At 37.2% G+C, this 12,169-nt stretch overlaps 1 protein-coding gene across 1 annotated transcript in view; it reads left to right on the top strand.

Annotated features, from left to right (window-relative positions):
* Positions 1 to 10,832, top strand: part of LOC114653072 (uncharacterized protein C18orf63) — a 51,519-nt gene extending 40,687 nt beyond the window's left edge. Inside the window, exons 10-11 of the mRNA XM_051928755.1 lie at positions 4,184 to 4,789; positions 10,815 to 10,832. Coding sequence (XP_051784715.1) covers positions 4,184 to 4,789; positions 10,815 to 10,832 — 624 coding nt within the window. The remainder of the gene's footprint in view (positions 1 to 4,183; positions 4,790 to 10,814) is intronic.
* Positions 10,833 to 12,169: the final 1,337 nt, after the last annotated feature.

Below are 12,169 nucleotides of genomic sequence, written 5' to 3'. Positions count from 1 at the left end.
CGTAGTATTTCATCACAAAGGCTCTCGTTTATCCCTGATAGGACTGCATCAATAGCGAGCTTCTCCACAATGCGCTCAAAAGCATCTCTGCTGATCCAGCTTTGAATCAGGTCCACTAAGCCCTGGATCTGTCCTAGTACAGGGTGATCCAGATCAATATGCCACAGCTGAAATTGGTGGCCCTTGGCCACCAGGTTCACAGCCGTGCGGAGGAGGATCTGTTGCTTCAGGTAGACATAATCATCAATCCTTTCTGGAGGGAGATTCTGTACAGCGTGGAGGGCTTCTTTGGTTTAAAACGGGGCCATAATAGCTGCCCAGGCACCCCTGTCCCAGCACATCAATGTTACCATACGTTCAAAGCAAAATAGGAAACACTCAGGGTCGTCTGAGGGAGCCATCTTCGGCAGCACATCTCGTGTCTGCGGCAAGACAGGGGCAGCTGCTGGAGCCTCATTTTGCTCTGGGTTTTCATACAAACTTACATAATGTAGATAATTTTTTAAGTCTGTAATGATTATATGATAAGTCCAGTGCAATGGTTAGATGGACAGGGAGGCCTGGAAACAAAAACTGAAGCTGGCATGATGCTGAAGAAAATAAACCTGCAGGGGTTGTAAGGTCAAAGAACTGTCCAATAGCCACTGTTAATTATAAAAATGTAAATGTGCTAAAGAAGTTCATTAAGGTGTACTCTCCTTAAAGATTATTCACATTCCATCCATCATCAGAGTATTTGATCAAATGACAGTGGTGCCACTGCATATGTCTAGATAAAAACAGAGAATAGTAGAGGTTAGTAATGATTGCTGATCTATATAGTATATGTCTGATATTGCAATACATATAAGCTTTAATTAGTAATGGCACAAAAAAGAAAAAACACGTAAAAAGCAACTAAAAAAGTGGGGGTTTTAGGATATTATCGAAATGTTCCAAGGTATTAGATTGGCAGCTCTCTCTTGGTAAAGCATTCTAGATTTTTAACAGTATTTTAGCAGTGTTTGTAACAATAAAGACTGCCTCTCCACTTATTTTGTACTTAGTTCTTGGAATGATAAGCAAACCAATATTTGAGGGTCCAAGATTACAACTATGAATATAAGGGCACAGGCATTCCAAAATATAAGGAGGGGTAAGATTGCCCTGAGCTTTATATGCAATTAGGAGAATTTTAAAAGGGATATATATAGAGATTGGCATAAACTACAATGAAAAATTAGGATTTTTTCAGTTTGGTGAGATTACTATTCCAGCAGTGTAGAGTGATTCCATTTCACATTTCTTCCAGATCAACTCACAAATTATGAAAATTTTATGAAATTTTGGAAAAGCATATGTAATTAATGTGATACAGACTTATAGAGAATGTACATTAATAATGTTAATGATAATGGCCATCAGTACTTTTAAAGGCAAATATATGACATGTTGTTATTTCTGTCATATTGCAAGCAATTGGAAGAACCATATTATTTTGAACCACAGGTATAGACAGTGTGTTTATTTCTAATTTATTGAAAGTGCTTTGTTTAGGAACACATTTTGCTGTTGCAAAATAATATACAGTATGCCATGTCTGTGAAAAGTAACTTTGACATGAGAAATACTCAACTTCTCCTTTAAGGTCACCTGTATTACAATCTTGCTGCATCTGTAAAGGAGGAAAAAGAATAATAAGCTAAATTTAGTCCCATATGTCATTTCATGACTACCTGGTCTTTTGTGAAACACTTACAGTAAATGGCGTCCTAATAATAATTTTAAAATGTATAAAAACAGCATATACAGTGCAGTATAAATGTACATCTAGAATTCAGAATATTGAACCTATGTTTGAATACAATCAACGTCTAGATTCTGATGTGATGGACATACAGTACTTTCTGCTTTTCTTTAAGTAGTCCATTACACAAGATAAGTACACCTTAATATGCACAGTAGTGTATAAATTTCCTTTTTTCTGTTTGTTTAGGTAAGGTAGTTTTACTGACTAATCTTCAGAGTGTTAAAACTTGCAATTAAGAATTTCACTAATCTGTATACATGATGATAATGACAGTCTAAACCTATTACCATATTTATGGTAGTATCAAATAAGATTTTGCTGTAGCAAATATTTCTGTAACATTTACTGTATCTTTTAAGGTTTTTACTTTTTTTAGTTGGGCATTTCTTTTTTCTTAAAAGAGAATAATACAAAATTGCTTGAAAATATATTAATTTAATGTGAAAAAGCATAAGAATTTCAGAAAGTAAAAATGCACATTTGCATTTTAATACAACATCCATCCATCCATTTTCCAACCCGCTGAATCCGAACACAGGGTCACGGGGGTCTGCTGGAGCCAATCCCAGCCAACACAGGGCGCAAGGCAGGGAACCAATCCCGGGCAGGGCGCCAACCCACCGCAGGACACACCTACCCACACACCAAGCACACACTGGGGCCAATCTAGAATCGGCAATCGACCTAACCTGCATGTCTTTGGACTGTGGGAGGAAACCGGAGCACCCGGAGGAAACCCACGCAGACACGGGGAGAACATGCAAACTCCACGCAGGGAGGACCCGGGAAGCGAACCCGGGTCTCCTTACTGCGAGGCAGCAGCGCTACCACTGCGCCACCGTGCCGCCCCTTAATACAACATTTGCAATAAATTTTTATTATGATTCGTTTTTGTATATTTTAAAGTTAATCTAAGAAATGGATCTGTTCAGCTTCCAGTTAGAAAGCTAGACAAATATGCATATAAAGTTTAAGCTGCACTCAGAAAATAAGTGTTTTAAAATGGAATCATAGGCACACCTGCTGGTAAGTTAGAATTCATTTTTACTGTATCACTTTTGAGTCAATAAACTTTGTTACCCTTTTACTTCCAATTATATATTTTTTTAATTTTAAGCAATGTATGCAACTCATGTCACATTACTTAACTGTTCATATGGAAAAGATCCATTTTAAATATACCAAGTTTCTTAATTAATCCTAAGATATCCATTTTGTTGTATAAGAAGTCAGCCAGTACAATATTTTCCAAGGGGAAACTTGGAAAGTGTTCTGAGTTCATTCATTTCAGATTTACATTCTAACTTGCTGCATCTCTGTGGGTTTTCTGTAAAGATGACAAGTCAGCCATGGCATTCAACAGGAGACCTTCATATACCTGCACCTGGCACCATACAGGTAGTATACAGTAGTTATTCATTGATAAAGCTGAACTTTAGCAAATATCAGTACTTCAACACATTCACTAACCTGTTGAAAGTTTTTGTATGCTGTCAGCTGTTTGAATCTGAAGTACCACTATTAGTATCTCAGATGATTTCCTTTGAACTGAACCTTTGAACACCACACATATACTGTTTCTTAAGCAAATGTTTAAAATCATGTTAATTAACTTGGTAAATTATAAAAGCATATTTGATTTAAAAGTCATGTAGGACAATAAATGACTATGACTTCAAACATGATATGCTATCACAAATATGTGTGCCATTAGAAACATTCTGTGTTTGGAGTCCCCAGGTTCAAGGGTCAATGAATGACATATAAAAAGGCCATGAAAGAGCCTGAATATGTGCTAGAATAATGCCAGTGGTGGATATAATCAACATCATCCTCTTGCCCATACCCTATAACCTTTCTAAGGTTTTAGTGAGGTGAGGGTCAAATTGAGAGTTAATTTTTAAAAAACAGGGGAGTAATCTATTTGAGGAACACAAATTTTGAATAAATTTGAATACCCGGTGCAGTCCAGGGGGCTGCTTTGTCCCTGAACATTGAACATTGGACTTCATTTAGGGAGCAATACCTCTATAACTGAAGTAGGATAATGGTTTCAGAAAGTAGATATCCAAATATATATGTCATGTGTGCTTCAAAAAGTTGGAAGCTTTGACCTCCCTCTTAGGTCAACATATGTCAAGTTTAAAAGAAAATTTCTTGCAACATTTGTTTATGTTTCATGTATATGGTATATTTAAAAAAATGATAACATGACTTGTATTGTTATCTGAATGAATAATGTGTGGTGTGACTTTGTAAAGCATTTCAAACTTGCTTTTCTTTGAAAAGGATATTACAGCATTACTAAGTGCAGTGTAATTTATATGTATACTGTACATGACTCTATTTTAAGGTTTAATTTTGCTTTTCAAATATTCTCACTTTCCTTTACAGGTTTCCCAGTGCAGGCCATTCAGTCTTACCCATAATACTTTCGACAAAACCTTTTTGACACAGCTGCCTTACAACTATCTAGATTATCCATCCGGAAATAAAACTGTGAAACCATATACTCAGCCGATGCAATGCTCATCTCAGCCACCTCCAAAATCTACTGTGGAATGCACATCTAACTATGTATGTAGAAGTCAAAGTGAAGAAAGGAGAATTACACCTAGGTTTGACCTTTCAACAGCATTTTTCTACAGAGCAAAAAGCAGAATGATTCCAGTTTTTCATACCAACGCATATCAAAAGACCCCTGATGATACTAAGTTTTTACTTGAAAAGAAAGAGACAGTTTCTTTGGAAACATCCAGCCAAACTAAAAGCACATTCTCTGAAGAAAATAAGAGATGTCGCCCACATTTGCAAAGGCCACATTCGTATGCCAAACCTGCAAATATTCCACTAAAACTAAGTACTAAATGTTTACAGAATGCCAATATATATAGTTCATCCTGCAGTAGTTGTGATGAAAGAGCCTCAGTCATAATGACACAAGGTCATAGCACCTTAAGCATACATTCAGATCTCCAGACATCTAAAGACAAAAGCAAGGTAAGCAAAAAATAATAAAAAAGATTGTGATATAAGATTGAGGGGTAGAGTACACTTTTTATTTTGTTTATTTTTTTAAGGCTGAAATGTTGACACAGTGGTTAACTAACCTGTCTCACAACTCCAGGGCTCTCTATGTGAATTTTGCACATTCTCCCTGTGCAAGCACATCTTTTCCCCCATGCATAAATTTACTTTCACATCCCAAAGATGTGCGCCTTACAATGTCATCCTTTCGTATCATTATTCTCAGCACTTCTTGGATAGGCTGTAATAGTGCAAATCCAGAAAATTGACGGACGTCTGCACCTTTATATTTCAAAAAATTAGTAAATAACATATACTGTACATAGATATATGCTACTATATATTTACGTTATAGTACTTCTGCTGGTTAATACTATAGCTTTATATCTAATGCATGTGTATATTATTCAATTTAGTAATGCCTATTGATTTCATAGGCAGTTTCTTCTTTTGGGACTAACAGATTTTTAACTGAGACTGAAAAATAAATTTAAGACAGTAAATAAAGGAATAAGATATATATTTCATTACTATAGTACAGTATTTGGTTACTATACGTATTTCATTATTAAGACATTTTGTAAGCATATCGCTTGAAAATAAATTAATATAAATATTTTGTTAAAATGGAAAATATTAAGATATTATGCACATAAAATCAAAATTAATGAAAACTAGATGGAAAGTATATAAAGGCATTTAAATATGTATACTTTTACTGTAATCTTAGAGCTAAATATTGGTGTCTAAGAGTACCCATGATGAAGCCAAATGCAGGAAATGTGGATCCTCATGTTACTCTCATGGAGATGCCACCAGAGGGCACACCTTCCCAAATTTTTCAGAAGGTCTTGCTATTGGTTTAATGTGTCTTTGAAAGAAAGACCATTTATACAAGAATACAATTAGAGATAATAAGCCAGTCTCACATGATAGGTCTTGCATGGAATGTATTAAAGCCTACTTTCCCATGTGTATTAACAGTGATAATCTTTTTGTGTATTAACAGTAAATGTCCTTTGATAAGAAAATTCAGTATATGTTTAGAGATATTCTTAAACGTGAACATATTTTAATCCACATTTCCCAGTGCTTACAATAAAATAATATTCTGGTTTTATAATTATATTGCACTAGGGGGCTCTGCCCCCTGCTCGCTTCGCTCGCCAACCCCTGTGTTTGGTTAATCCATCCATCCATCATCCAACCTGATATATTCTAACTACAGGGTCACTGGGGTCTGCTGGATCCAATCCCAGCCAACACAGGGTGCAAGGCAGGAAACAAACCCTGGGCTGGGCGCTAGCCCATCGCAGGGCTCGCACACACACACCAAGCACACACTAGAGACAATTTAGAATCGTCAATCCATCCAACCTGCATGTTTTTGGACTGTGGGAAGAAGCACCCAGAGGAAAGCCACGCAGACAACATGCACACTCCACGCAGGGAGGACCAGGGAAGTGAACCCAGGTCTCCTAACTGCGAGGCAGCAGTGCTACCCACTGCGCCACCGTGCCGCTGTTTGGTTAATCGGATATACAATTTTAAAAGCTTTTTTTTCTTTGGAATTGTTTCAGTTTCATTAGCTGCACTTTTTACTTTAAAGGTTTATTAAAAACAATATTTGGAATTACCTTTTCTTCAAGATCGCATAGAATTTTTAATCCGTTTTTGGAGATACATTGTGACAACGCAACGTTTAATCGCCCGTGAGTGAATATTGTTTCTGTTTCTCTAATAAATAATCAGACGTTTTCTAATGATTTTCCCTTTGATTTGTTATTTGTCATAGCAAAAGCTATTCTCACGGTAAACTGTAAACATTTTAATACGAATGGCATATCACAATCTCCTTTGGTGTCTAATGTTATTCGCAGAATATATACATCACCTTACTTGTCGCCTGCTAAAATTTGCATCGCTTCTCCGTCATCATAAATATACACCCGACCGAATTGTGTATCCTTTGAAATTAAACTTGTCGTTGCTTTAACTGTTGTGGGACGACCTTGCTTTGTCCTGCTATTTTTTCAATTACACCTGGCTCTGATGATTAATCACCTTTTGTTTGCGCTAATGAGATCTTTATTATCTTTTTTTTTTTTTGATACTGTAGCGACTGACGTAATAAAGTGTCACAAAAGTTTTACTTGAACAATCGCCGACTTCGTAACCCCAAACACAACTGTCTAACACCCTCTCCGACCCCTCCTCCCCCAGGTCTCGCCTCCCCCTTACCGCATCAATCAGTACCCCGCTATCAGTCTTCCATGCTGTACTCCGCCCCCCTCAATCGGAGCTATCAGTCACTTAAAACAAAAAAGGCTTCAACCTGCTGGCGAGCTGCCTGTTCTGCTTGTCTCATGTCGTTGTTTTAAGAGCTGGGAGCACATGATGCGGTCTGCCAAAAGCAATCCAACAACTGCTTAGTTAGAGGTCTGTGGTCTTGTTTTAAATGATGGCTCACTGACTTATCTTGCGTGACGTTGTAAAAACAATAATTGTCCTTTATTTCCAGCCCGGGTGTGGTTAAATCTCTTTACTTGCAGTACGTATAATGCTGCTCCCGTTTATGAAGTTCTAATCTTTTAATTCTGAGCCCTATTGGACGTGCTTTGTTTTCAATTCCACTTGTTCTGGGCTGATTATCACTTTCCTTATTTTTTAAATTTGCACCTAGATTATTGTTTTTCTTTTTAGCATTTTTTTCTCTCCACTGCATTTTGGTCTCTTTTCTCCGCGCTTTTCTTTCTTCTTCGTTTAGTCGTCGACGTTTCATTTCTACCCTATTCATTTAATTTCTACCGTATTGACCTTATACACTTTATATGCACTGAGAGCCATGGAGCTGTGTGTGCTGCGTGACTGCCTTTACACTACTGATTTTTTTTTCTGCCCGTGGTCTTATCTTGTAAGTAGGGCGTGTCTTGCACCGTGGCAAGTGTCTTTGGTCTCGCGGGTCTTTAAAATTGTCTTCCGAGAGGATCACGTATCGTAGCCTTGCTTTTGCTTTGCTTTCCAGGATTTCCTTTTATAATAGAGAGACTAGTACATCACAGTGTAGGTAATCAATTTTTACATTTATTAGAAAAATCACTAAAATTCTTAGAAAAAAAACATTAATTCTTGAGTGAAATCAAAAATCAAAAAAATAAATAAATAAACAAGGAATAGAGAATGTATACTTGGAAAGTGCGCAATTCATTAATATCATTTGTGTCAAGATGTCCACTAATATTTTTGTCCAGTTGTAAAAGAATATGAAGAGCAAAAATACTGTAGTTACAGTGCATCCGGAAAGTATTCAGAGCGCATCACTTTTTCCTCATTTTGTTATGTTACAGCCTTATTCCAGAATGGATTAAATTCATTTTTTTCCTCAGAATTCTACACACAACACCCCATAATGACAACGTGAAAAAAGTTTACTTGAGGTTTTTGTAAATTTATTAAAAATGTAAAAACGGAGAAATCACATGTACAAAATTTTTATAGCCTGAATGGTGTCCAAGTCCCTCTATAATGATTCACTCCACCTTATCTGCTAATCCACCTATTTTAATATCATGTGCAGACTTAACCAGCTTGTTGTTTATATTTCTATCCAAATCATTCATATATATTAAAAATAGCACTGGTCCTAGCACTAAACCTTGTGAAACACCACTCTTAACATCAGCCTATTCTGATAAGGTTCCTTGTACCATAACTCTCTGCTTCCTGTGTCTGAGACAATTTTGCAACCATCTACAAAAATCACCCTGAACTCCCGCTTCTTTCAGTTTGATGCCCAACCTCTCACATGACACCTTATCAAATGCTTTCTGAAAGTCCAGATAAATAATATCATATATTCCACTTTGGCCTCACCCTTTTGTTGCTTCCTCATAGAATAACAGTATGTCAGTAAAATATGTTGACTGTTCAGTAAAACTCCAACTCTTGCCATGTATTGCTCAATCTAACCCTTAATGATTCTTTCCATTAATTTTCCTGTGATGAGAGTAAAGCTTACTGGTTAGTTATAGTTGCTTGGATCTGCATAATCACCATTTTTATATAACAGGACTTCCTAAAATATGCATCAAGGGTTTATACAGTATGTGTAGTCACTAACCTCCTTAAGAACTTGATGGTAAATATTATCTGGTCCTGGAGATTTGTTTGATTTCAGCCAATTTAATCTAAGCAGTACTTCTCCTTCTACAATTTCTAGATCACTGAGTATCTTCTTAGTAGTCCCTCTTACCACTGGGAGATTATGTACTTCCTCACTTGTAAAGACCTCAGAAAAATGCAAGTTTAGAGCATCCGCTATTTCACTATTTTTTAATTTCCATTTCTATTCCTGATCCACTTCTCCTCTTCTTTGACTGTTCTTTACTCTAATTCTTAGAGGCCCTGGTGTCTGCAGGTTTTACCTAATCAATATCACATGAATCCGGTGCCCACAAGGAATTAAACATGAAATTGTATAGTGTATTCTGATACATGCAAGTGCTCAAACTGGTTTGTATTATTTTAGGGCAAGAAATTCCCTTTCACATTCATGTGTGCTCATAAGTATGACTAGTTCAGCAGCAACTAGTTTTGCTAAATTTGGAGAAGAATCTTTCAAATCAGATGTTGTTGCTAGTTTTAGCAATATTTATTTATTTAGATTTTTGTATAAATGACCATTTATCTGCAAGCTGTTGAAGATTTTGAAAATGTCTGCCAGGGGTGTGTTTTACATCGATTATGGATAGTTTTTTTGGTTTGTAAAATTGGCTGTATTTCTTTGCATTGCTCTAATCAAGTTAGAAAATAAAGGCAAAATTGTTGTCAACAAAACTATGTTTTAATATGTTTACTTAAACCTTCATCTATAATATCATTTAATTTGGCTTCTCTTTCAAGTGCATCTTTAATGCCCATTGTACTTTCTGTTAGAGACTTTACTGCAGAGTCATGATAAAGCCATCTAATGTCGCTAACCATTTTAAGTTCAACTTGAAAAATGTTGCTTATTTTGGATCAAAGTAAAATCAGCCAACCTAATGGAGAAAGTTTGAAAGAAGAAAAACAGTTCCCTTAAGATATTATTAAAACTCACTAAGTAAGGCATTTTGCCAGCTGTTTGGCCACTTATAAGAGCCAGTTGGTGGTTTACACAATGACTAGTCTCGCTGAACCCAGACATATAATATATACTGTACATCTGGAGACAACCATAAGTGCATTGTGCTTAAAACTGGCTGGGATTAATTAGATGGCTCACTTAGTGTCACATTTCTAAACCACTCCAATGCCTCATGAAGATGGTGCTCAAAGTAGGGGTGGTGATTTTGAACTGCAAAGATCAGAGGTGGTCTCATTTTTCTGGTCCAACAGACAGCAATCTTCTGTTTATGATGAACTGTCTACACGGGAAAAGTCTCCAGAAAAATCCCTACTAGATATATAAATGCATGTCGCATGTGCTGAGACCACATTGCATATATTAAATAATAAACATAGCCTGCTTTAAAAATAAACATAACCTAATTCTTGCTGAGGTATAACATGCATTTTTACCAACATTAAAATGTTTTATGAAGGGACAACCTTGCAATAGTCAAGAAATTAGGCGGAGTGGTGGCTCTGAGGCTAAGGATCTGTGCTGGTATCCCGAAGGTTGCCGGTTCGAATCCCCGTCACTGCCAAAAAAAAAAGGCCACTGCTCTGCTGGGCCCTTGAGCAAGGCCCTTAACCTGTAATTGCTCCAGGGGCGCTGTACAATGGCTGACCCTGCGCTCTGACCCCAAGGGGTATGCGAAAACTACCAAATTCCTAATACAAGAAATTGTATAAGGTGAAATAAAGAACAAAAAAAAATTTTCAAAGTGTTGTATGTGGTGATTCGTTTTTTGCTAACCAACGTGTAGCTCTTAAAGTTACCAGAAAAGCGTCACTTTTCAGGTTAGTAAAAATTGCAATAGATTTTTTGATTTTCCCTATCCCCGTTTTTTTCTAGGACACTGGTGGAAGTTAAGGGGGTTGGCAGACCCCAAATAGCCACATGTGTAATTTTATGAGTTAACATAACTCATTATGGCTTAATATGATAGTGTTTTGAATATGAACAAGTCAATGAATGATTCAGACTAAATTAATTTAAGGTGTTGAAGTTTAACCACTGCAAAATACATCTTTTGTTTGCAAATTTGCAGCCCTCATTTCTCTTTTCTTTGGCCTCCACTCCTTTCCTAACACGTACACATAGCTTTTCCTAAACTCTGTACATAGTTTACAGTTATTTTTTTAAATTTATTTATTTTTTGTGTGCATATTTAAGTTTGTTCCCTATACTTTTCTTCCCCATACCTTATACTTGTTCCCAAACTACTACAGTTTTTTTTCTAAAACTGTTTTGTGTGCTGTTTTGCAAGTCAGATAGATTCTTCCCTTCACTACAATTGCAGGTTTCTATAGTGACCTATCTAGAGTCCCTTCCTCCAAGAATCCTCCCTTAAGCTCTCCCGCAGCCAGTAGTTTGGCTGAGTGTTCTTCTCCCCACTGTAGCTGCAGCTAAAAACAACATTATAGACAGGCCAGGTATATTGTTTTCTCTGCCTCAGGCATGGCACATTCATTTTTTTTTAAAGTAATCATGCTGTTTGAGGCATGGAGAAAATATGCAGGAGCTGTCCATTTGGTAGGGGGAAGAACACGCAACCAAACTAAAATGCAGTGCACCCTCAGAAGCTGGGTGACTTGTGAAATGAGCTGATCTACATGCCTGAGGAAATTAAAAGGGTGCGATCATATTTTTGGAATAATTTTTAGATTTTGTTTTTAATTGTGTACACAGCGCTACCTGCCTCGCAGTTAGGAGACCCGGGTTCGCTTCCGGGTCTTCCCTGCGTGGAGTTTGCATGTTCTCCCCGTGTCTGCGTGGGTTTCCTCCAGGTACTCCGGTTTCCTCCCACAGTCCAAAGACATGCAGATTAGGTGCATTTGCGATTCTAAATTGTCCCTAGTGTGTGCTTGGTGTGTGTGTGTGTGCGCGCGAGCCCTGTGGTGGACTGGCCACCCTGCCCGGGGTTTGTTTCCTGCCTTGTGCCCTGTGTTGGCTGGGATTGGCTCCAGCAGACCCCCGTGACCCTGTAGTTAGGAGTATAGCAGGTTGGATAATGGATGGATGGATGGAAATTGTGTACATGTTATTGTTAAATATTCCATGTTATATTGTTAAATTAAGATAATAAACCTTTGTCAACCAGTAGAGGGGAGCAGTGTGAAATGATTAGTGCTGTTAAGGCTGTGCTAATGCCTCTTTCAAATGAGCGTGGCTACATTAAATAGCAGCACAATCTTTCCTTCCTTGTT

Source organism: Erpetoichthys calabaricus, chromosome 6, assembly GCF_900747795.2.
Source record: "Erpetoichthys calabaricus chromosome 6, fErpCal1.3, whole genome shotgun sequence".
Taxonomy (NCBI): Eukaryota; Metazoa; Chordata; class Cladistia; order Polypteriformes; family Polypteridae; genus Erpetoichthys; species Erpetoichthys calabaricus.
Note: the sequence above shows the minus strand (reverse complement) of the source record. Positions and strands in the feature narration are given on the sequence as shown.